A 27,251-nucleotide genomic window follows, 5' to 3' on the forward strand; every position below is an offset into this window, starting at 1 on the left:
CACAACTCTCTGGGTGAAAAAGTTTTTTCTCAATTCCGTTCTAAATGGCCTGCCCCTTATTCTCAAATCGTGGCCTCTGGTTTTGAACTCCCACAACATTGGAAACATGTTTCCTGCCTCTAGCATGTCCAATCCCTTAATAATCTTATATGTTTCATGGTAGCACAGTAACATAGCGGGTAGTGCAATGCTTACAGCATCAGTGATCACTGATCGGGGTTCAATTCCTGCAAGGAGTTTGTACGTTCTCCCAGTGACCACGTGGGTTTCCTCCAAGTGCTCCAGGTTCCTCTCGCATCCCAAAGACATACAGTTAGTAAATGAGGACTATGTCGTTGCCCTAAGTGTGGTAACTCTTGCGGGCCGCCTCATTGAAGCAAGCGGCACACTTCACTGTATGTTTAAATGTTCCAACATACATGTAACAAATAAAACTAATCTTTAAATTTGATCTTTAATCACCCCTGATTTACAGATGGGTGATAGAATGGGAAAGTGGGGAAAATAAAATGGCTTTGGGCGGGATTAGTGTAAAACTGGGTGTTTGAAGGTCAACGTGGGCAATGGCCCGATTCCATCACTCTATGACATTCCATAATGTTGGTTGTGGAATATGAGAAAGCCCATCTGCTCTTCGCTGTGGTCAGTTCTTCGTGGAGACCAGGCAGGATGTAGCCTGAATGTCTCCTCTAAATGGTGGCACCTCTGACAGTTCAACACTCCCTCAGAACTGCACAGAAGGAATCAGAATCAAATTTCAGTATATTATTATCACTGACATATGCTGTGAAATGTCTTGTTTAGTGGCAGCTACACAGTGCAAGCCCTAAAAATTTGCTTCTGGAAAGATCGTTTCCCATAGTGGTGAAGTTTAGGACCAACAGGCACAACTTCAGAACAGGACAGAGTTGAGGAGGAAGTTCTATAGTCAGAGAGTGGTGAGTCTGTGGAATTCATTGCCACAGATGGCTGTGAAGGCCAAGTCATTAGGTATAATTAAAGCTGAGTTTATAGGTTACTGATTAGTCAGGGTGTCAAAAGTTACAAGGAGAAGGCAGGAGAATGGGGTTGAGAGGGATAATAAATCAGCCATGATGGAATAGCAGAGCAGACTTGATGGGCCAAATAGCCTAATTCTCCTCCTATGTCTTCTTGTCTTACTCTTCAGTAATGAGTGTATAGGAGAATGAAATGATTGTTACTCTGGATGCAATGCAGCATAAAAAACACATGAAGCTTTAAGAACACAACAAAAGCCAAGAAAACAACACAATAAAAATAAATTTAAAAGCAATCCTATAAAACACAGTGCACAACTAACTGTTATATACATAGACTGATTTATGTGCATAAAGTGACGCTAGGTGATGTGTACATCATTGTGGGGGTTGATGGGGTCGGTTCATGGGTGGAGGTGTTGATCAGTCAAACGACTTGAGGGAAGTAACTATGTAATGCAAAAAAGGAATACCAAGGTAGCATTCATGGGTTGATGGGCCTTTCAGAAATCTGACGGCAAAGGGGAAGAAGCTGTTCCTAAAATGTTGAGTATAGTCTTTAAGCACAGACCTCTGAAGGCACTTGAACTGGTGGTGCTTCTGGGGCACATCCTGCCCCTACTGGTGAAATGGCATCATTACAATTGGATAGGTTCCAGTGGTAAGGTCCTTTTCTATATACTCAGTGGGCTACTCTGTTAGGTAGGTACCTAATAAAGTGGCCACCTTGTGTATTTCTGTATGTTCATGGCCTTCTCCTGCTGTAACTCATCCATTTCAAGGTTTGGTTCGTTGTGCATTCAGAGACACTCTTCTGCAAACCACTGTTGTAACGTGTGGTTATTTGAGTTACTGTCTCCTTCCTGCCAGCTTGAGCCAGTCTGGCTATTCTCCTCCGACCTCTCTCATTAACAGGGTGTTTTCACCCACAACTTGAGAGACTGTGCGTGAAAATCCCAGGGTATCAGCAGTTTCTGAGGTACTCAAACTGCCCTGTCTGGCACCAACAATCATTCCACAGTCAAAGTCACATAGATCACATTTTTCCCCCATTCTGATGTTTGAGCTGAACAACAACTGAACCTCTTGACCATGTCTGCATGCTTTTATGCATTGGGAAACTGCCACATGATTGGTTGATTAGATATTTGCATTAATGACCAGGTGTACTGGTGTACCTAATAAAGTTGTTACTGAGTGCAGATAGCAAATGAGGTCAAGGAAAATACTAAATCCAAGAGCATATAAAGAAATAAGGGCTGGTGGCAGACCAGAGGATTAAGAATATTTCAGGAACCAGTGACAAGACACAAAAACTAAAGCGGACAAGGAAATGACAGACGAGTTAAATCATTCATTAAGAAAAGTGTTGCTGGCATATACATGAAGATTGATTGCACATTAAATATATATTTTGTGTTAGACTCCAATTAGCCTTTAGAAAACTCCAGTGTCTACAGCAGACGGTGTGGCTGTTTCAATCTTCCAAAGCCATTTATTCCAAGCTAATTATAATTCCGAAAGACAGTAATTTATTTTTCACCAAGTTCTGTCAGACAGATGGGTTGTCCCGGATTCTCAACTGCTACACATTTCACCTACTAAAAGTTAATAAAATTAAGGTCGCCTGACTATAGATCTGAGCTAGTTTAAAGGAAGTGACATTCTGTGATTTGCAGCTGCTTTCTATGTTTCTATGTTTCTTTCAATATCTCTAGAGCAGGGGTTTCAGGGACCCCTTGGTTCATGGTAGTGGTCCATGGTACAAAAAGTTAGGAACACCTGCACTAGAATCTCTTATTCCATGCTTATAGATAGGCACACGGATGAAAGAAAGATGAAGGGCTATACAGTAGGTTAAAAGGTTGGCACAACATCGTGGGCCAAAGGGTCTGTACTGTACTATGGTGTTCTATGTTCTACACCTCAGATAAGTCATTCTTCATAGGCAGTCTAGAGCAGAGGATTCCAAATCAGTTAACAGTAGGGGCCCATGGCATAAAAAGCCTGAGAACCCTTGCTCTGGAGGGTTAAACATCGTTTATTCTGTTTTATATATGTTTTACATACATCTGATTTTTTTGACATATTATTTGCTTCCTTAAATAATTCTATCTAAATAGATGCTGTATCATTTTCCTCTACAATTAGCCCTGACACTGTTATTTTACTGTGTAATTTAGCGGCAAGCTAGTGATTCAGTAAATCCCTGAACCCTAATCCATACACAACAGACAGGGAGAGAACAAATAAAGCTACAGATACTAGAAAACCAGAAAGTCCGGGAAGAACTCAGGAGGTAAGGCAGCACCTGTGGGAAGAGAAAGCAATTAATGCTTCAGGTCAAAGACCCTTTATTAGAACTGGGAAGGATTGAATGCAGGTTAGTTTTAAGTAGATAGGGAGAGTGGGTGGGGGAGGGATTGGTAGGATAGGTGGAATGTATCTGATTGGATGTGAGGATGTAAGGCACAGTAATGTAGATGGGCAGCACAATAGGAAATGTTGGCACAGTGGTGTAGCGGTTCGTGCAAAGTTTTACAGTGCCAGCAATCACTGATTGGGGGATCGATTCCCGCCACTGTCTATGAGGAGTTTGTATGTTCTCCTTGTGACCGCATGGGTTTCCTCTGGGTGCTCCCACATTCATGATGTACGGATTAGGGTGAGTAATTTGTCGATGTGCTGCGTTGGTGCCAGAGCATAGCCACACCAGCAGGCTGCCCACAGCACATCCTTGGAGTGTGCCAGTCGTTGACACACTTCACTGTATGTTTTGATGTACACGTGACAAGTAAAGCTAAATTTTTCATCTTTAAACCAGAGTTGCCATGGAAATAAATGCACAGTGAAGTGATCTAGTTGACAGGCTAATGAGGGGAGTTAAAGACAGAGAAAAGTATGAGATGAGGACGAGTGGGAGAAGCCGAAGAGTCGGGCTGTGCTGGTGAAGAGAGAAAAACCAAAGCAGTTTTACAGAGGGAATAATCTGTAACACTTCTCACAATCTTTCAGCAAATGAAGTTTCTTTTGCTTTAAATTTCTTTAGCCAATTGAATTGCTAAATTTCTTTAGCCAGGGGATTGTAAATCTGTGGAATTCATTGCCACAGACGGATGTGGAGGCCAAGTCATTGGGTTTATTTAAAGCGGAGGTTGGCAAGTGCTTGATTACAGGGAGCAGGCAGGAGAATGGCGACAAGATGGGTAACAGGTCGGCCATGATGGAGTGTTGGAGCGGACGATGAGCTGAGTGGCCGGACTCTACTCCTGCATCTTATGGCCTTAGATAGGCACGTGGATGAAAGAAAATGGAAAGCTATGTGGGAGGGAAGAGTTCAATTGTTCTTAGAGTAGGTTAAAAGGTCAGCACAACATCGTGGGCCGAAGGGTCTGTACTGTGCTGTACAATGTCCCTTCCTCCTTCCCCTCCTCCTATTGTCCACTCTTCTCTCCTATCAGATTCTTTCTTCTCCAGCCCTTGACCTTCCCACCTGACCTGGCTTCACCTATCACCTTCCAGCTAGCCTCTTGCCCCTCCTCCCACCTTCTTATTCAGGCATCTTCCGCCCTTCCGTTCCAGTCCTGAAGAAACGTCGACTGTTTTCCATAGATGCTGCCTGTCCTGCGGAGTTTCTCCAGTACTTTGTGTGCATTGCTTTGGATTTCCAGCAACAGCAGACTTTCTCGTGCTCATGTTATACTGTGCTGTAGTGTTCTACGTTCTACACCAGTGGTCCCCAATCACTGGGCCACAGACCGGTACTGGGCTGCAAAGCATGTGCTACCGGGCCACGAGTTGAAACAATATGAGTCAGCTGCACTTTTTCCTCATTCTCTGTCACGCACTGTTGAACTTGATGATAGGGTTGCCAACTGTCCCTTATTTGCCGGGACATCCCGTATATTGGGCTAAATTGGTTTGTCCCATACGGGACCGCCCTTGTCCCGTAGTCCCCCCACTAAGGTAGAGTGTTCCTATGAAACCTTTCGTGCCGAAATGGCATAAACCGAAGAAGCAATTACCATTAATTTATATGGGAAAAATTTTTGAGCATTTCCAGACCTCAAAAATAATCTACGAAATCATACCAAATAACACATAAAACCTAAAATAACACTAACATATAGTAAAAGCAGGAATTACATGATAAATACACAGCCTATATGAAGTAGAAATAATGTATGTACAATATAGTTGGAAAGATTAAGCCAAAACTGATTTGAAGAAAAAATTCGGCACATCACGCATGCGCACACAGGTGCCCGCGCAAGACTTCATGGTCATGGTAGCCTTCCTCGGGGTAAACACAATTGCCCCAGGATTTGACTGCTACTTTTGTCCCTTATTTGAGAGTGAGAAAGTTGGAAACCCTAACTGTAAAAGACATGTTGAGGTGAGTTTAACCCAACTTGAACACCACCACCCCCCCCCCCGCCCAGTCAGTCGGTCCACAAGAATATTGTCAATATTAAACCAGTCCGCGGTGCAAAAAGGTTGGGGACCCCTGTTCTACACTTTATATAAGTTATTATTCATAGATCAGGGATTCCCAACCTGGAGTCCACGGAATAATCGATAGCACTTTTCACAATCTTTCAGCAAATGAAGTGGAGTCACTGTTGTACTGTGATTTGGAATTGAACCAGGATTACTGGAACTACGAGGAAGGAACTCTAACAGTTGAGTCAGAATACTTCCCACTTTCTGGTTTTGAAATCTAAGCTTCTCATCAGAACGGCAGCAATTTAAACAAGAATTAAGACTAGATTTACGACAGATTAGATTTACTCGTCATGTGTACCTCAAAACAAAGAGAGGAATATGCGATTTGTGTTAACAACCAATACAATCTGAGGATATGCTGAGGGCAGCCCGCATTCCAACACCAACACAGCATGGCCACAACGTTCAGCAGAACAACACGCAGCCAGCATACAACTAGACAGACACAACCACAGCAAAACAAACCACTTCCTACATCACATCACTGTTCCCCCACCCCCCACCCCAACATCAGTTTGGCACACCCTGACCTCCAGACCTACTCACCTCAGGACTCCAAACCCAAAGCAAGCCATCTTAGGGCCTCTGACTTCAGAATCGCCGACCTCGGATTTCCAACATCCAGATCTACCAACATTCCAGGACTCACCGATCTTGGGGATCCCGGTCCTCGTCCTCAGGGCTTGCCAGCTGTGGTTCTTCGCCTGTCGGATAGCAGGTTTTCATCCCCATCACCTGCCAACTCTGTCTTCTGTCCTACCAAACATTAAAAGGCCTAGACAGAGTGGACATGGAGAGGATGTTTCTTACAGCGGGAATGTCTAGGACCAGAGGGCACAGCCTCGGAATAAAAGAAGGTCCCTTTAGAATAGAGATGAGGAGGAATTTCTTTAGCTAGAGAGTGGTTAATCTGTGGAATTCATTGTCACAGACAGCTGGGACTGCCAAGTCTTTGGGTATATTTAGAGTGGAGGTTAATAAATTCTTGATTAGAAAGGGTGTCCAAGGTTACAGGGAGAATGTGGATGAGAGGGAAAATAAATCAGCAGAGATGGAATGGCAGAGCAGATTCAATGGGCTAATCCTGTTCCTGTGTTTTATGGCCTCGGAGATCACGGAGTCCAACATCCAGACCTCGTACAGCACCCGTGCAGCACCTTCCTCAGTACAACACTGGAGTGTCAACCTAGTTTTTGTGCTCTGATCTCTGGAGTGGACCTTAATCTCAGGATCTTCTGATGCACATCTGGGACTAATTGAGCCCTTTGCTGAAGACATTCAGAAAATTTCCATCATTGACGTGTCGCCAAAACCGATAAAAACTGAATATTTCTGAGATTAACTGTTTATAATAAAATAATTCAAACCATTAAAACTCTTTAAAGATTATTGCAGCATTAAAGAATATTGAAAAGCACTTAAAAGCAAAGTAATTAAATATTTGATTGGAATCTAGATATATCAATGTCTAGTAGTTCATCCAACTGCTTCTAAGCCTTTGCCTCTACACCAGCTTGGGATCCATGGACCCCCTTGGTTAGCAGTAGGGGTCCATGGCATAAAAAAGGTTAGGAACCCCAGCTCTACCATCTTCCAAAGTAAGCCCAAGAAAAAGCTCCTTAGTATTTCTCTGGGCACACTATAACTTTGGGAATTAATATGTGAATTCAGCCATTTTAGATAACCAGTTTTTCCTGTTTGTGTCAGAACCAGCCAGTTCTAATGCATGTTTATCAGCCTACAATGTTATTTTATTTTTTCTCTCTCTCCACAGATAGAGTCATAGAGAAGTACAGCATAGAATCAGGCCCTTTGACTCATCCAGGCCATGCCAAAACCATTTAAACTGCCTGCTCCCATCAATCTGCATCAGGACCATCGCCCTTCATACCCCTACTGTCCAGGTACCTATCCAAACTTCTCTTAAATGTTAAAATCGAGCTTGCATGCACCACTTCTGCTGGCAGCGCATTCCACACTCTCACGACCCTCTGAGTGAAGGTGTTTCCCCTCATGTTCCCCTTAAACTTCTCAATTTTCACCCCTAACCCATTTCTTCTGGTTATAGTCTCACCTAGCTTCAGTGGAAAAAGCCTGCTTGCATTTGTCCCATCTATACCCTTCATAATTTTGTATACCTCTATAAAATCTCCTCTCAGTCTTCTACTTTCTAAAGAATATAGTCCTAAGCTATTCAATCTTTGCTTATAACTCAGGTCCTCCAAACCCAGCAACATCCTTGTAAATTTTCTCTGCACTCTTTCAACATTGTTTACATCTTTCCTGTAGGTAAGTGACCAAAACTGCACACAATACACAAATTAGGGCTCACCAACTTCAACATAACATCCCATCTTCTGCATTCCATACATTGATTTATGAAGACCAATGTGCCAAAAGCTTTCTTTATGACCCTATCTATGAATTATGGACCTGAATTCCCAGATCCCTTTGTTCTACCACACTCCTCAGTGCTCTACCATTCACTATGTAAGATGTACCCTGGTTGGTCCTACTAAAGTGTAAAACCTTGCACTTGACTGCATTAAATTCTATCTGCCATTTTCAGCCTATTTTCCAACTGATGCAGATCCCTCTGCAGACCATGATAGCTTTCCTCACTGTCCACCACATCCCAATCTTGGTGTCATCTGCAAATTTGCTGATTCAGTTAACCACATTATAAGACCACAAGACAAGGGAGCAGAATTAGGCCATCTGGCCCATCGAGTCTGCTCCACCATTCAATCATGGCTGATCCTTTTTTTTTAATCTCCTCTTCACCCCAGTTCCTGGCCTTCTCCCCGTAACCTTTGATGCCATCCAGGTCATTGAAATAGATGACAAACAAAGGACCCAACACCAATTCCTGCAGCACTCCACTAGTCACAGGCCTCCAGTCAGAGACAACCATCTATTGCCACTCTCTCACTTCTCCCACAAAGCCAATGTCTAATCCAATTTACTCTTTCATCCTGAATGCCCAGTGACTGAATCTTCTTGACCAGCCTCCCATGCAGGACCTTGTCAAATGCCTTCCTAAAGTCCATGTAGACAACATCCACTGCCTTGCCTTCATCCACTTTCCTGGTAACCTCCTTGAAAAACTCTGTAAGATTGGTTAGGCGTGAGACAGATGCTACGTGAATTACGGAGTTATTTTCAGTTTTTTATTTCATATTTCCAGATACTCCTGTATTTGTACCTCACAGTCCCGGCAATATGTGTCTGTTCTCCGTCATCGTCTCCTGCACATCCTCCAAACATATCTGCAGATTCAGATTTATTATCGTATGTACAACGAAGTACATCGTTTTCATCAGTGACTTGTGATGACAATGAACGGGGACCGAAATCCAGGCCTCGACCTTACATTCATAAACTGGTTTATTATTGTCGCATGTACCAAGATAAGGTGAAAAGCTATTGTTTGCAAGCCATCCATACTGATTGTTTCCTATGTTAGTACATCAAGGGAACACAAAGAGCAGAATGCAGAATCTAGTCTTACAGAGAAAGTGCAGTGTAGGCATTCAAATAAAGGACAAGGACCCAGATGAGGTAGGCTGAGAGATCGAGAGTTCATCTTAAACATGCAAGAGGCATGTTGAGGAGACTGAGAGCAGCAGGGTAGCAGCTGATCTTGACCCTAGTCTTGTGCTTTCAGATTTCTCTATCTACTGCCCAGTGGAAGGTGGGAGAAGAGAGGATGGGTGGAGTTTTTGATTAAATGCTGGCTGTCAGCTGGAGGTGTGGACAGGTTCCACGGAGGGTAGGCAGGTCCCTCGCAGTTGTGGCTAGAGCAGTTGCCATACCAAGCCGTGGTGCATCCAGATAGGTCGCTTTCTACGGTGCACTTGTAAAAATTATTGAGTCACCAAATGCCAAATTTCCTCAGCCTTCTAAGGAAATAGAGGTATTGACATTTAGACAGGTACACGGATAAAAGAACAGGAGTTCACAGGCCCTTCGGTTAACGGTATTGGTCCATGGCATCAAAAAGGTTGGGAACCCCTGGTTTAGAGAAGTATGGGCCAAATGTTGGCCAGTGGGACTCCTCAGCTAAGTACCTATGACAGTGTGGATGAGTTGGGCTGATGGGATTGTTCCAGTGCTGTATAACTCTATGGTTCTAAACTCTCTGAGATGAATCAGAATCAGGTTTATTATCACCGACATGTTGATCACAAAATTAGTTGTTTTTCTGGCAGCAATACAGTGCAAGGCATAAAACATCTTGCTATAAGTTACAACGAAAAAACAAAATAAATAAATATTGCAAAAGTGGAATAGAGAGGTGGTGTTCGTGGGTTCATGGGCCATTTAGAAATCTGATGGCAGAGGAGAAGAAACTGTTTCTAAAACATTGAGTGCGTATCTTCAAGCTTCTGTACCTCCTCCCTGATGGTAGAAATGAGAAAGGAGATGTCCCCATTGGTGAGGCTCCTTAATGATGGACGCTGCCTTTTTGGGGCATCACATTTTGAAGATGTTCTTGATGGTCCGTGATGTTGCTAGTTGAGTCTACAACCTTCTGTAGCCTCTTTTTATTCCGTGCTTTGGATCTCCTCCAGGCCAGTCAGTGATACAAATAGTCACAATATTCTCCACTGTACACCTGTAGGAGTTTGTCAAAGTCTTCAGTGACAGACCAAATCTTATCAAATTCCTATTGAAGTCTAGCTGCTGGCATGCCCAGTGAGCCGCTCCGCCCAGCAACTCACCGATTTAACTTTAGCCTGATCATAGGGCAATTTACAATCATCAATTAACCTACTTACTGGTACATCTTCGGATTGCAGGAGGACACCAGAGCACCCAGAGGAACCCTACATGGGGAGAATATATAAACTCCTTACAGAGGATGCTGGGATTGAACTCTGAACTCCAATGCCCCATGATGTTATAGAATCACGCTAATTTCTATGCTACCGTGGCAACATGTTTATTTTCTTATTTTTCCAGCTCTATAGCCTGAAATATTAATTCTGTTTCTCACTCCATAGAAGTTCCCTGCAGACTTTCGGCAGAATTCTCTGCTCTTATTTCAGGTTTTCAGCAGCCGCGGTATTTTTGCTGATATATTTTTACTTGGCAGGGCTTTTGTTATGCAGATGACCTATGGATTCCCATATAATGTCATTTGACATTAAATCAATTACTGTTAGAAATGAACATTGATTTCTCCAACTTCTGGTAGTTTCTCCGCGTTCCTCCTACTCTCTTCAATTTCCCATTCTGGTTAGCTCCATTCTCTTCTCTTCTCCTTATCTGCCTATCATCTCCCTATGGTGACCCTGCTCCTTCCCTTTCTTCCATGGTCCACTGTCCTCTTCTATGAGATTCCTTCTCTTCAGCACTTAACCTCTTCCACATATCACCTTGCAGCTTTTTACTTCTTCACCCTCCCCCCCCCGCCCCTCGCCCACTCACCTTTCTCCTTGCCTGGTCCCACCTAATACTTGCCAGCTTGTAATCCACTGGATTTACTGAGTTCCTCTGGCATCTTATGTGTGTTGCTCAAGATTTCCAGCAGGTTCAGAACATCTTGTATTTCCTGTTAGGCATTGATCACTTTACCAATTTCCTGACCTTCCATTGTCTCAGTATTTCCAGTGGTCTATGATATTAACTGCCCTCCAGTAGTAATACCTGATATTAAAGCTGAAAATCCTACAAATATGCAGCTAGTCAGGCAGCCTCCTGTGGAGAGAGATTATCACTTGATACTGCATTTTAATATTTGCTTAACAAATTTACTTCATCAGTAAGGTTATGGGGGAGAGGCAGAAAATCCCACTGAGGTGGACAGAGATTTAAAAATCAGTTTTTAAAATAAACTTGAATTAAAACTCTCTGTGAGTTGTTGCCATTGCCTCTCTTCTTGCTACTATCATCAGCAGAAGGTGCAAGGGTCTTGGGTCCATGTCACTAGGTTCGGGAGTAGTTGTTGTCCAGCAGCTGTCAGACTCCTGGACTGGCTTCATTCTCTTCAGCCCTGAATGGACTCCACGGCTGTGGCCTACAGCCATCGGGCTCCTGGACCTTGTTCGCTCACCCCGGCACTGAACTAACTCAGCAGCTGTGATCTACAGCCATTGGGTATTTGGACCAGCTTCACTCACCTCCACACTGAACCGAGAGGGGGAAAAATTGAAGGAAAATGTGCAGGGTATGTTTTTTTTCCCACAGGGAGTAGTAGGTGCCTGGAATAAAATGTCAGGGGTGGTGCTGAGAGCAGATATGATAGTGGTATTTAAGATCTTTTTAGATGGACCACATGAATGTGCAGGGAATTGGGGGGAGGATATGCATCGTGTGCTTGCAGAAGAGATTTAGATTAAATAGGCATCATGCCTATCATACACCTTGGGCCAAAGGACTTGATTCTACACTGCACTGTCCGATGTTCCATGTCCTATATACATCTCTACAATGTTTCTCCAACAGCAATTCCAAAAATTCCCCACCTCTATCCCGAAAAAAAAACAAGGGCAGCAGGTGTATGGAACACCACTGCCTGACTTGTAAATACAACACCACTGCCCACAGGTCCAAATCACTGTCCAACTCATGCCCTACATTGGAGTATTAACATGGCAGCTCAACAGTGCCTCCCCCAGGCCAGCTGGGGACAAGCAATAGATGGTGGCCTTGCCAGTGATACCCACTTCTGCAAATGAACAGGTCAATTCAATAGTACAAAGATGTCCCCTACACAGAACCAAGCTAGGGTCACACCACCACACACAAACACATCTGCTTAAGTACGGATCCACACACACACAAATATATTTTGAAATACACTCAGTGGCCGCATTATTAGATAAAGGAGTGCAACCCCATGCGATCTCCTGCTGTAGCCCATCCACTTCAAGTTTCAACACCTTGTGCATTCGGAGATGCTCTTCTGCACACCAATGTTGTAATGCATTTTTTTTGAGTTGCTGTTGCCTTCCTGTCGGCTTGAACCACTCTGGCCATTCTCCTCTGACCTCTCTCATTAACAAGGCATTTTCACCCATTGACTGTCGTTCACCGCATGTTTTACATTTTTCACACCATTCTCAGCAAACTCTAGACACTTGTGTGTGAAATTCTCAGGGGATCAGCAGTTTCTGAGTGTCTGGCACCAACAATCATTCCACAAAGTCACTTAGACTGCATTTCTTCTCCATTCTGACGTTTGGTCTGAACAACAACTCAACCTCTTGACCATGTCTGCATGCTTTTATGCATTGACTTGCTGCCTCATGATTGGCTGATTAGATATTTGCATTAACGAGCAGGTGTTTGGGTGTACCTTAATAAAGAGGTCACTGAGTATTTATAAGATCATAAAGATGGATCTGCAAAGGGCATTTCTACCTGTGGGAGAGTCTGTAGCTATCTAAGTCAGATGAGGTGAATTTGTTTCCACTCGGAGGGGTCATGGGTCTTTGGAACCCACGTGGGTCTTTGCATATTTTAAAGTCAATGGTAGATAGATAGATGTTGTTTGTCCTTCAAAGTTCATTTAATATCAAAGTATGTATTAGATTAGATTATATTAGATTCAACTTTATTGTCATTGTGCCGAGTACAGATACAAAACCAATGAAATGCAGTTAGCATCTGACCAGAAATGCAAAGAATAGTAAGTGCTACAGCACACAAATATAAAAGTACTGAGACAGTACAATATGGGTGCAATACTGCTTAGCGCTGTGATGTGAGGTTCAGCAGGGTCACAGCCTCAGAGAAGAAGCTCTTCCTGTGCCTGATGGTGCGGGGGTGGAGGCTCCTGTAGCGCCTACCGGATGGGAGGAGAGTAAAAAGTCCATGGTTAGGGTGAGATGCATCCTTGATAATGCTTTTCGCCCTGCCCAGGCAGCGTTTATGGTAGATGTTCTCAATGGTGGGCAATTTGGTGCCGATAATCCGTTGGGCAGTTTTCACCACACACTGGAGTGCTTTGCGGTCCGATACGGGACAATTGTCATGCCACATTGAGATGCAGTTGGTGAGTATGCTCTCAATGGTACAGCGGTAAAAGTCCGTCAGTATCCTGCGACAGAGGTGAGCTTTCTTGATGCTCTGCAGGAAATAAAGTTGCTGTTGCACCTTTTTGATCAGGATGGAGGAGTTCAGGGACCAGGTGAGATCCTCGGAAATGTGGATACCAAGGAGTTTGAAGCATGATACACGCTCCACTACAGCTCCACTGATGTAGATGGGGACGTGAGGGTGGCTCCTAGCATGCCTGAAGTCCACAATGATGTCCTTGGTCTTCTGGGTGTTAAGTGCCAGGTTGTTGTTGGCACAGCACGCAGCCAGGTGCTGGACTTCGTCCCTGTAGGCCGTCTCATCATCCCCTCTGATCAGGCCAACCACCGTGGTGTCGTCTGCGAACTTGATTATGGAGTTAGAACCATGTACAGGAACACAGTCATAGGTGAAAATGGAGTACAGAAGAGGGCTCAGCACACAGCCTTGTGGCACACCGGTGTTCAGGGTGACGGTAGAGGAGGAGAGGTTGTCTAACTTAACTGATTGGGGTCTGTTAGTCAGAAAGTCCAAGGTCCAATTGCAGAGGGATGAGCTGATACCAAGCTGGCGAAGTTTGGCGATCAGCTTGGAGGGGATCACAGTATTGAATGCCAAACTAAAGTCAATGAACAGCATTCTGACATAAGAGTTGGGGCTGTCCAGGTGGGTCAGGGCAGAGTGAAGTGCCGTGGAGATGGCGTCCTCTGTTGACCTGTTGGTGTGATAGGCAAACTGATGGGGGTCCAGGGTGGTGGGCAGACAGGATTTCAGATGTGATAGAACCAGTCTCTCAAAGCACTTTGCAATGATGGGGGTGAGTGCAACTGGAGTCTGAAGTCATTCAGGCCCGCGGCAGCGGACCATATACAACCTTAAGATCTGTCTTCTTGCGAGCAGACATAAAACAAAGAAACACAGTACAGTCCACAAAAAACCCCCACAACAAAGACTGCTCGAACATCCAACGTACGAAAAAAGTAACAAGCTGTGCAAACGATAAAAAAGTTAAACAAATAACATGCAGAAGTGAGTTGACAGCCACGGACGCTGCACAGCACTGTAGCTGAGAAGGAGCCCAATGGCTTCAGCCTGAAGTCCCAGAGTGAGTTCAGCACTAAAGCCCCATGGAGTACTGAGCTTCACCCTTTGCCTTCGGCCTTGATCTTCTTCATTTGGCTCAGTGCTTAAGTTGGCTAAGCATTGTTTTTCACTCTCTGCTCTCCAGCCCCAGATCCACTGCTTCAACCTGGCCAACTGAGCCCCAAGTCTGCTCCTGAAAAGTCCCACGTGGCCATACCTACATTCTTGAGCGTCCACTTCACCGAGTCCTTCGGGATACCACAAAAAATCCCAGATCGTTCAGCAAATTCAAAAGCACAACTCCCAAGGGGAAATCACAGGCTGCGGGTTGCAGTGACCATGGTCCAGAAAAAATATATTCAATGGAATAGTTCATAGTTCTGTTTGCTTCCCACGATGATGACAGTGTGGGAGAGTTTGTAAAGTCGAAAAGCCATTGCACAGTGGGAGTTCCACTCTATTGACCTCAGAGTCCGGCTCCAGTGGGGTACAGGTAGTCATCACAACTGGGGTCTTCCTGGGCTGCAGTGGATGACCATGACTTCTCCTGAACCCTTCGCTCTCCACTGAGCTTTACAAAACTGCCTTCCTGGCTGTTGGATTTCACTGTCATTCTCATCCGCCAGTCCACCGGAGCGGAGTTCGCCTGCTGGGGCAGGCATGTCCCCATCTCACCAGGGAATGAGGCCACCAGCTACCCTCACCTGCCTTAGCCCACCTGACAAAACAGTGTACCTGGGTATAGCCGCTATCACATACAAACAGCTAGTTGGAGCCACAGGTGAGAGCTGAGTGTCTGGTGGGGACCAAAGGTGAGTGAGCTGCCCCGGAATGGACACAACAAGCCCCTTCACCAGAGGTGCCACTCCTCCCTGGGCATCCCAGACACCCCAGGTAGATAGGTACTTGCTAAGCAAAGGTTAAGGTGGGTCGATGTTCATGCAGAACTGAGGTCAGCCATGTTCCCATTAACTAGACTACTTCTGCTCCTGCTCTTAATTCACGTTTTCATGTATGCTACTAACACACACGTGTACAAACACATATCTACAGACATACGCTCTGACAAAGGCGGTAGTGCAGCATTATTACAGCACCAGCGACTCGGGTTCAGTTCCCGTTCTACACATGACTGTGTGGGTTTCCCCCGGGTGCTCTGGTTTCCTCCCACAGTCCAAAGACATAATGGTTGTTAGGTTAATTAGCCAATGGAAGTTAGGTTAATTAGCCATTGTAAATTGTCCCATCATTAGGCTAGGGTTAAATCAGGGCATGCTGGGTAGAGTGGCTCAAAGAACCAGAAGGACCTGTCTGTTCTATGCTATATTTACATAAATAAATAGATAGATAGATAGATAGATAGATACATGGGTGTGATTGGCTGGCAGGAGTTCATTGGGACAGAAGGGTCTGTTAATGTGTTGTATCTCTAAATAAACAAATCGAGGAGGCCTAATCTGATTTGCATTTGTCAATTCACATGACTGTGAGTAGGCAAATGACCATCTGTGGGTTATGGGCTGAGCTTAAAATGCAAAATTAACAGCACGAAACATTTTCATCCACAATTAGCAGACAAAAATGGTCCGCGAAATGTCTGTCCAGATGAAGAGTCTCAACTTGAAACGTCAACTGTCCATTTCTCTCCACAGATGCTGATTGATCCGCTGAGATAGACCATAAGACCATAAGACATAGGAGCAGAATTAGGCCATCTGGCCCATCGAGTCTGCTCTGCCATTCAATCATGGCTGAGCTTTTTTCTTTTCCTCCTCAACCCCAGTTCCCCACCTTCTCCCCGTAACCCTTGATGACATTTCCAATCAAGAACCTATCAATTTCTGCCTTAAATACACCCAATGACCTGGCCTCCACAGCTACATGTGGCAACAAATTCCAAAAATTCACCACCCTTTGCCTAAAGAAATTTCTCCACATCTCTGTTTTGAAAGAGCGCCCTCTATCCTGAGGTTGTGCCCTCTTGTCCTAGACTCCCCCACCATGGGAAACATCCTTTCCACATCTACTCTGGCTAGGCCTTTCACCATTCGAAAGGTTTCAACATCCCCCCTCATCTTTCTGAATTCCAGCGATTACAGACCCAGAGCCATCAAACATTCCTCGTATGATAACCCTTTCATTCCTGGAACCACCCTTGTGAACCTCCTCTGGACCCTCTCCAATACCAGCACATCCTTTCTAAGATGAGGGGCCCAAAACTGTTCACTATACTCAAGGTGAGGCCTCACCAGTGGCTTATAAATCCTCAACATCACAACCCTACTCTTGTATTCTAGCCATCTTGAAGTGAATGCTAAGTTCTTTAGCATGAGAGTTCTACCAGTACTTTGTGTGTTGCTCATTATCCTTATTTTTTAATTATTGATATTTTGATGACCTACACATCCTTGCACATCCCTACATGGCCTCGAGATGGCAGCGGTGAGCTGCTTTCCTGAACCACTGAAAGTCCTGGTGAAGACACTCCTGCAATGGAGGGAACCACAGGATTTAGACACAGCAACAAGGTAGGATCAGAAATACCCTCAGTGGTCACTTCACTAGATATCTCCTGTTTGTGGTCTTCCGCTGCTGTAGCCCAACCACTTCAAGGTTCGCCATGTTCTGTGTTCAGAGATGTTCTTCTGCACACCACCGTTGTAACACAAGGTTATTTGAGTTACTGTCACCTTCCTGTCAGTTTGAACCAGTCTGGCCATTCTCCTCTGACCTCCCTCATTAACAAAGCACTCACTGGATGTTAATTTTTTGGTTTTTTGCACCATTCTCAGTAAACTCTAGAGACCGTTGTGCATGAAAATCCCAGGAGAACAGCAGGTTCAGAGATACTCAAACCACCCCATCTGGCACCAACAATCATTTCATCATCAAATTCACTTAGGTCACAGTTCTTCCCCAGTCTGATGTTCGGTCTGAACAACAACTGAACCTCTTGACCATCTCTGCATGCTTTTATGCACTGAGTTGCTGCTGCATGATTGGCGCCCAGTGGCCACACATTTCAATTCCACGTCCCATTCCCATTCTGATATGTCTATCCACAGCCTCCTCTACTGTCAAGATGAAGCCACACTCAGGTTGGAGGAACAACACCTTATATTCCATCTGGGTAGCCTCCAACCTGATGGCATGCACGTTGACTTCTCTAACTTCCGTTAATGCCCCACCTCCCACTCTACCCCGTTATTTATTTATTTTATATATATATATATTCTTTTTCTCTCTCTCCTTTTTCTCCCTCTGTCCCTCTCACTATACTCCTTGCCCATCCTCTGGGCTTCCCCCCTCCCCTTTCTTTCTCCCTGGGCCTCCTGTCCCATGATCCTCTCACATTCCTTTTGCCAATCAACTGTCCAGCTCTTGGCTCCATCCCTCCCCCTCCTGTCTTCTCCTATCATTTTGGATCTCCCTCTCTCCCTCCCACTTTCAAATCTCTTACTAGTTAGTCCTGACGAAGGGCCTTGGCCCGAAACGTCGACTGTACCTCTTGCTAGAGATGCTGCCTGGCCTGCTGCGCTCACCAGCAACTTTTATGTATGTTGGCTGATTAGATATTTGCATTAATGAGCAGGTGTATCTGATAAAGTGGTCACTGAGTGGTCACATGATGGTACGTGACTTGGAGGGGAACATGAAGATGGTGTTGCTTCCATCTGCCCTTGCACTTGGTAGGTGTTGTCATACTAACATGGCTAAGTAGCTGTAGTGCATTTATAAATAATACACACACAGAGCTGCTATGCACTGACACATTACATTTCCTGAACCAGCATAGTCCACACAACGTGGAACAGTATACTACAAGATCAGGCTCTTTGGCCCATCATGTCTATGTCAACCATGACGTCAAATTAAAATAATTGCATCTACCTGCACACGGTCCATGTCCCTCCATGTTCATGTACCTGTCTAAAGCCTCTTAAATGCTGCTATCGTGTCTGCTTCCATCACCACCCTGGCCGCCTGCTCCAAGCACCCACCACTCTCTGTAAAAATACCTCCCCGCACATCTACTTCAAACCCTCTCACCTTAACGTTGTGCCCTTTAGTAGTCGATATTTCTACCACAGGGGAAGAGACGGATTATCCACTCTATCTATGCCTTTCATAATTTTGTATGCTTCTATCAGGTGTTGGATCCAGATGCTTTTGCAAGACAAAGGACTTTCACAGGTTGAGAATGATGCATAAGAATTGTTGTTTATGGCTGTTTTATTGAGAGTCACAAAAACAAAGAAGAGGGAGCCTCAACTCAAGCGAACAAAGAAAAAACAGACTATAAGATAGCCTGCATCTTCTCATATCAGACCGTAGATAACAGAAATTCCATTTATAACAATTAACCAATAAAATCCCAGGAGATCAGTAGTTTCTGAGATACTCAAACCACCCTGTCTGGCACCAACAATCATTGTTATAACACCTGTGACTGAAAGTAAGAATTTTCTAGAAAAATACAAAGGTGACTGTACCATTATTACCGAAAACTTCACTGAACAATTACATACAAGAGAAAATCTGCTGGTGCTGGAAATCCAAAGCAACACACACAAAATGCTGGAGGAACTCAGCAGGCCAGGCAGCATCTATGGAAAGGAGAATACTGTAGTTGGCATTTCGGGCCGAGATCTTTCATCAGGACTGGGGACAAAAAAGGTGAGGAGTCAGAGTAAGAAGGTGGGGGGAGGGGAGAAAGAACTACAGGGTGATAGGTGAAGCTGGGAGGGGGAGGGGTGAAGTAACAAGCTGGGAAGCTGATTGGTGAAAGAGATACAGGGCTGGAGAAGGGGAAATCTGATAGGAGAGGACAGAAGGCCATGGAAGAAAGAAAAGGGGGAGGAGCACCAGAGGGAGGGAGGTGATAGGTTGGTGAGAGAGAAATGGGAATGGGGAATGGTGAAGGGAGGGGGACATTACCAAAAGTTTGAAAAATCTATGTTCAGGTTGAAGGCTACCCAGATAGAATATAAGGTGTGGCCTCATTGCGACAGTAGAGGAGGCCATGGACTGACTTGTCGGAACAGGAATGGGAAGTGGAATTAAAATGGGTGGCTACTGGGAGATTCTGCTTTTTCTGGGACGGAGCGTAAGTGCTTGGTGAAGGAGTCTCAAAAGCTACATCGGGTCTCACCGATATACAGGAGGCCACACCGGGAGCACCAGACACAGTACATGACCCCAACAGACTCACGGGTGAAGTGTCACCTCACCTGGGAGGGCTGCTCAGGGCTCTGAATGGTAGTGAGGGAGGAGGTATAGGGGCAGGTGTAGCAATTGTTCTGCTTGCAAGGATAAGTGCCAGGAGTGAGATCAGTGGGGAGGGACGAGTGGGCAAGGGTGTCCCATAGGGAGCGATCCCTGCGGAAAGCAGAAAATGGGGCAGTAAAGAGGGAAAGATGTGTTTGACGGTGAGGTCCCACTGGAAATGGTGAAAGTTACAGAGAATCACGAGCTGGACACGGAGATGAAGAGGAATTTCTTTCACCAGAGAGTGGTGAATCTGTGGAATTCTTTGTCACAGGAGGCTGAAGAAACAGTTTCTTCCCCCAAGCCATGACTCCTTAGTACCCAGAGTCTAGACTGACATCTACATCATTTATTATTATATTGTAATTTGTCCCCTACTGTGCCTATTGTCTTGTTTATTATTTATTGTACTGCCCTGCACTGTTTTGTGCACTTTATGTAGTCCCGTGTAGTTTTTGTGTTGTCTTACGTAGTCTAGTGTAGCCTTGTGTTGTCTCAGTCTAGTATAGTTTTGTGTTGTTTCATGTAGCACCATGGTCCTGGAGGAATGTTGTTTCACTTTCACTGTGTACTGTACCAGCAGCTTATGGTCGAAATGACAATAAAAAGCGACTTGACTTGACTTGACTGTGGAAGCCAAGTCTGTATGTATATTTAAGGTAGAGGCTGATATTTCTCGACAGGTCAGGGCATGAAGGAATATGGGGAGAAGGCAGGAAAATGGGGCTGAGAGGAAAATTGGATCACCCATGATGAAATGTTGGAGCAGACTCGATGGGCCAAATGACCTAATTCTATTCCTACATCTTACGGTTTAATGGGTTCACAGAGCGATGCATGATACTTTAAACAATGACCAGCGAGAACATAAAGGACACAGAAAGGAAAGATTTTTTGATTTGTTAAAACTGTTCTTGTTAAATCATCCAGCTGTATTTTCATTACTGCTCCAGCTTCTACCACAGCTGATTTATTTTATAACTAGAAAAACACTGAAATCAGAGTTGGGTGAGTTTACCCAACTGCTGTCACCTGCTGTAAGTGGGACAAATGATGTAACGGAAGGATCAAAGTTACAGTCAAAGTTAATTTATCATCGAAGTACATACATGCTGAGATTCATTTTCTCGTAGGCATTTATAGGAAAATAAATACAATGGAATTTATGAAACACTTCTACTTAAACGAAGACAGACATATAAACAATGTGCAAAGGAAGACAAATTGTCGAAATAAAGAAAATAATAATCCTGAGAACTTGAGTTGTAGAGTCCTTGAAAGTGAGTTTGTAGGTTGTGGAATCAGTTCAGTGTTGAGGTGAGTGAAGTTATCCACACTGGTTCAGGAGCCTGATGGTTGAAGGATAATAACTGTTCCTGAAGCTGATGATAAGGCTCTTGTACTTCCTGCCCCGTGGTGGTAGCAAGAAGGGAGCATGGCCTGGGTGGAGGGGTTCTTTGATGATGGATGCTGCTTTCTCGTGGCAGTGCTCGTTGTAAGTACGCTCAGTGGTGGGGAGGGTTTGGCTTGTGACGGACTAGGCTGTATCCACTGTTGCTGCGAGAATGAAGTCACCGGAGAAAATTACTGGTAGATACACAGCAGCTTCTTTATTCAACAAAACAAGGTACAGCAGGCATTGTATGGAGACGCTTTCAGTGGAAAAGTCTGCTGGCTCAACATGGGGCTCCATATTTTATGTGCCAAACATCAAAGGACAACTCCATATTTACAATGTATGGACAATGCTTTCTTTGAAACTACATACAACCTTCACACCTCCTGATTCACATCCACACCACAGACATCCAAATGAATTTTAATCAGCATTGTCTAGACTGGGATTCACAGCCTTTAGGATCCATAGTTCAGAGCTGCACTCCCAAATGAATGCAGAATATGTTTTCTGATGTAAAGACTGGTAGTCGAAGTCAATTGTTAAATCTGTATGTCCTAAACCCAAAAATCGCTCTAACATCCAGCACTACCTGTAGTCATTTCCACTCCAAGGCTTTGGTGTTTCCATACCAGGCCGTGATGCAACCAGTTAGGGTACTCTCTATTGTGTATCAATAGAAGTATGCCAAAAGTTTTGGATGACATGCCGCGTCTGCAAAAACTTCTAAGAAAGTAGAGGTGCTGTTGTGCCATCTTTGTGATGGCACATATGCTGGTCCCAGGCCAGATCCTCTGATATGACAACGCCGAGGAATTTAAAGTTACTGGCCACCCTCTTCACTTCAGATCCCCTAATGACACAGAGTAAACTTTGTAAATGTTCGAGCCCCCCTCCCTCTACACAGCACCTTGTTAGCAAATGTGCAGCCACTAGAGAACAAAATTGAGAACTTGAGGGCAAGATTGCTGCACTGGAGAGAAATGAAGAATTGTTGTATTCTATGTCTGAGTGAGACATGGCTTTCTCCAGCCACGTCAGATACAGCAATCAAACCAGAAGGCTTCTCGATTTAGCATATGGGTTGAACTGCTAATTCAGAATAGGCAAAATATGGAGGTGTATGTTTCATGTTAGACTCTCAGTGGTGCTCCGATGTGGCGGTTCTATCGAACTCGTCTTCCACCGACCTTGAACACCTAAGGATCAAATGCCATCCATTCAATCTACCGAGGGAGTTCTCCTCCATAATCCTGATCACAGTTTACATACCACCAGCAGCCAACTACAATCAAGTGCTTGAGGTACTGCATGATGCCGTCTCCAAAGAAGAAACAGTCCATCCCAACACATTTCAAATCAGTCACGGACTTCACTCAGGCACATTTGAAGAAAACCTTGCCTAATTACAATCAGCATATACCCTGTAGCACTGGAGGTCCTAACACACTAGACCACTGTCATACTAAAATAAGGAATGCCTACCATTCCAAGCCCAGACTGCATTTCAGTAAATTGGATCACTTGGCTGACCTTCTCCTACCTGCATACAGATAGAGGCTAAAGAGCAAAGCTCCAGTGTGTGGCCCTGAATGGTGGTGAGGGAAGTGTAAGGGTCACCGTGTCCAACATATAATTCTCCATAACTTCCGCCACCTCCAACGGGATCCCACCACCAAGCACATCTTTCCCTCCCCCCCTTTCTGCTTTCCACAGGGATTGCTCCCTATGTGACTCCCTTGTCCATACGTCCCCCCCATCCCTCCCCACCGATCTCCCTCCCGGCACTTATCCTTGTAAGCGGAACAAGTGCTACACATGCCCTTACATTTCCTCCCTCACCACTATTCAGGGCCCCAGACAGTCCTTCCAGGTGAGGCGACACTTCACCTGTGAGTCGGCTGGGGTGATGTACTGCATCCGGTGCTTCCGATGCGGCCTCCTATATATTGGCGAGACCCGACGCAGACTGGGAGACCGCTTTGCTGAACACCTGCGCTCTGTCCGCCAGTGAAAGCAGGACCTCCCAGTAGCCACACATTTTAATTCCACGTCCCATTCCCATTCTGATATGTCTATCCACGGCCTCCTCTACTGTCAAGATGAAGCCACATTCACAGTGGAGGAACAACACTTTATATTCCATCCGGGTAGCCTCCAACCCGATGGCATGAACATTGCCTTCCCTAACTTCCATTAATGCCCCACATCCCCTTCGTACCCCATCCCTCATTTAGGTATTTATTTATTTATTTCCCCCCCTTTTTTTTTCCCTCTCTTTTTTCTCCCTCTCACCATAACTCCTTCCTCATCCTTTGGGCTCCCCCCCTCCCACTTTCAAATCTCTTACTAGCTCTTCTTTCAGTTAATCCTGACGAAGGGTCTCGGCCCGAAACGTCGACTGTACCTCTTCCTAGAGTTGCTGCCTGGCCTGCTGTGTTCACCAGCAACTTCTATGTGTGTTGCTTGAAATTCCAGCATCTGCAGATTTCCTCGTGTTTGCGTTTACAACTTCTTTATTGTTAAACTCAAACTGAACAAAAAGGGCGGTAAAAAAAAAGCTACGTCACTATGTCATCGCTTCAGATCAGCCTCTTAAAGTGAACCCCAATTCAATGTCGGTGGTTGTGAGCTATGCATGTTTCTTCCTCTTGCATTACCCTACAGCAGTAACAAGAACACGCAGCCTCACGGAGGCTCCTGGTTCATCTCAGACCAGCCCCTGTCAAAACACAGTTGGTAGTTCTAATTGCTTGCTTGAATCGTTTGGAGACACTGATGTGGCTTCTGCTACAGCCTACTTTAAAGTTAATTTAATTTTGTTATGTTTGTAAAGCTACAAAAAAAATCACAACAGTAAATTTTGTACCTCAAAACTCCGAGCCCTCAATTTGACTGAGTAATTTAGACCGCTAACTGATTGGCTCATGTGACAACCAACTGGCGGCGTTGTTGTCTGATTGGTTCTTGAGAGTTTGTTATTATTCGATTGGCTGATGTGACAACCAACTGGCGGCATTGTTGTCTGATTGGTTCTTGTGATTTTGTTATTCGATTGGCTCAGATGACAGCTCGGTCGCTTTGATTCGTGTGGCGGCGGATTGGCCGTTGAAGCCCTATGTCGAAGGAAACGATTGATTGGAGGGAGCTGATTGGCTGATGGCCTCAAGGCCGAGGGAACTGACTGGCTGGTTTGGTCCCTTGGCGGAGGGACAACTGTGACGGAGCTGGCTGACTGGCTAACGTGGTCCCGTGATGATGGGAGCTGCCTGTTTTGTCCCTGTGACGGAGCTGGCTGATAGGCTGATTTGGTCCCACGGAAGAGGGGAGCTGCCTGATTTGTCCCTGTGATGGAGCTGGCTGATAGGTTGATTTGTCCCTGTGACGGAGCTGGCTGATAGGCTGATTTGTCCCTGTGACGGAGCTGGCTGATTAGGGTGATTTGTCCCTGTGACGGAGCTGGCTGATAGGCTGATTTGTCCCTGTGACGGAGCTGGCTGATAGGCGGATTTGTCCCTGTGACGGAGCTGGCTGATAGGCGGATTTGTCCCTGTGACGGAGCTGGCTGATAGGCTGATTTGGGGCAACGGATGAGGGGAGCTGCCTGATTTGTCCCTGTGACGGAGCTGGCTGATAGGCTGATTTGGTCCCGCGGTGGAGGGAGATGGCAGGAACTGACTGATTTATCCCCGTGACGGAGGGAACCGGCTGGCTTGTCCCTGCGGCGGGATCAGCCTGCACCCCCCCCCCATTATTCACAGCGCGGTTGTAATGGCGGGGCGCGGGAAACGGAAAGCGGGCAGCAGGAGCTCGGAGGTACCGGGAGTGAATGGGGGAATCGGGGTTACATTGTAGCCAGAATTGAGATTGTTTATTGCTACAGTGTGTCCCGGGACATACTGGTTGCAGCGCCTGGGTAGGGCCTTGTCTGGCCCGTTCCGGGTTCTCCGTTCTCCGAGCGAGGTGGTTGATAAATACAATGCATTGTGCACAGGCTTAGGGCAAATTGCGTGAAAAAAAAACCAACCGTTAATTATTAACAGTTGTTCTGTTTAACATCATTGCTGGCCATCCGTCTATTTTGGAAATCTACAGTAAAAACTGGAAATATTCAGCACGTCAGGAAGATCAAAAGTGAAGTTTGCATCAAGGCTTAAAGTAGTTTATTATCATATACACCAGGGTACAATGAATTTCTTTGCTTGCCTGAAACTCACGGTGTAAACAGTGTGCGTGGTGATGATAAATACAACAGAGTGCAAAACATAGTGAAAAAAGTGCTGGAGGGACAGTAACGGAAGAGGTAGAATTTGGGGTCTGTGAACATGGCTGCACCAAGGGAAGGGGATGGGAGAAGGAACTGGTTCAGGATTCTGACCGAAGCCGGTTCTTTAAGTCTGGACGTCCAGGCTTTCGGGCTGATGGCAATGACGGGGGAAAGGGAATGGCCAGCGTGGCAGGCATCCTTGTCAGTCGGTAAAGCACAGAACAGTACAGCTCTGGACGGGCCATTTGAGCCATGATGTTGTGCTATTGTTGATGTCAGTTTGTACTAAATGATTCCTTATGTGTCATAAGACAACTAAATGCCCTCCTGTGTAACCTAAGACATGGGAGCAGAAGTGGGACATTCACCCTGTTGAGTTTAAGTTTAAGGATTTTAGTTTGAGGATAAAGGGGAAGCCTTTTAGGACCGAGATGAGGAAAAACTTCTTCACACAGACAGTGGTGAATCTGTGGAATTCTCTGCCACAGGAAACAGTTGGCTATATTTAAGAGGGAGTTAGATATGGCCCTTGTGGCTAAAGGGATCAGGGGGTATGGAGGGAAGGCTGGTACAGGGTTCTGAGTTGGATGATCAGCCATGATCATACTGAATGGCGGTGCAGGCTCGAAGGGTCGAATTTCTATGTTTCTATGAACCTGCTCTGCCACTTGATCATAGCTGATTTATTATTCCTCTCAACCCCAATCACCTGCCTTCTCCCCAAAAACCCTCCGATGCCCTGCCTAATCAAGAACCTATCCCTCATCCAGATCCCTCCAATCCCTTCCTGTTCAAATGTCTATTTAAAAATCACCAACTGCCTGCTTTCTGCCCCTGGTTATCCTGTCAGTCACCTTCAGCTTTCCTGAAGTAAAGCACTGTGGCAATGGACTGGAAGGAAGTGAGAAGCCTCTGCTGGACAGGGTTTCCATCACATGACTTGGGGGTTGGGAGGGAAGAGGATGGATTGGGATTTATGGGATGTCTCTGAGGGTCAGCATGGATTCACTGGGCCTCTTCCTGTCATGTTCTCTGAAACCTAACTCTACCTCAGGGTTGTGTTTGATAATGAAGTTTACTTTGAACTCTCCATTATTCCGTTACTGTCACCTCAGTATCTTCACACTACGATTTTTGCACCACAGTTGTTTTACGCTTGCCACTGTATTTATTGTTAATTATTTGGAGATACAGTGGAATGGCCCTTCCAGCCCAACACTGCCCAGCAACCCACTTATCTAACCCCAGCCAAATCACAGGACAGTTGACAATGACCAATTAACCTTCTAACCTGCATGTCTTTGGACTGTGGGCGGAAACCGGAGCACCCGGACAAAACCCACATGCCCGGAGGAAAGCACTGTGTGAGTTTCACATGAACAAGTAACTTAATTACAGGTGTATGTGACAATAAGTTGGTTAACTGTTTCATTATTGACATGTATACCAAGATACAATGGAAAAACTTGTCTTTCAGACTGTTCGTAGCTAAGCAAGTCATTGCAACAATGCATTGAGGTAGTATCAGGGAGAACAGTAACAGAATGCCGAACGTACTGTTACAGAGGCAGTGTGGTGCAGCTAGACTATAAGAAACAAAGGCTACACCGAGATAGATTATCATGTGGGGAGTCCATTGATTAGCCTTCCGCACTGTGAGGGAATATGAACAACAGATCCGGGTTTTGGAGGGTTGGGACAATTAACG

General features: G+C 45.2%; 1 protein-coding gene across 4 annotated transcripts in view; it reads left to right on the forward strand.

Moving 5' to 3' along the window:
- The window catches only part of LOC134347206 (histone PARylation factor 1), an 87,849-nt gene that overhangs the window by 34,314 nt on the left and 26,284 nt on the right, over positions 1-27,251 (forward strand). The window contains exon 3 of one of the 4 annotated variants that reach the window (XM_063049495.1): positions 7,279-7,408. The exons of 1 other annotated variant lie outside the window; for it this stretch is intronic. Coding sequence is in view for 2 of the 3 variants with exons in the window: in XM_063049492.1 (XP_062905562.1) it covers positions 26,839-26,907 (69 nt within the window). In the remaining variant the exon portion in view is untranslated. 2 more of the 4 variants (XM_063049494.1, XM_063049492.1) reach the window with 2 other exon arrangements.

The sequence above is a fragment of the Mobula hypostoma genome, chromosome 5 (genome assembly GCF_963921235.1).
Source record: "Mobula hypostoma chromosome 5, sMobHyp1.1, whole genome shotgun sequence".
NCBI lineage: Eukaryota > Metazoa > Chordata > Chondrichthyes > Myliobatiformes > Myliobatidae > Mobula > Mobula hypostoma.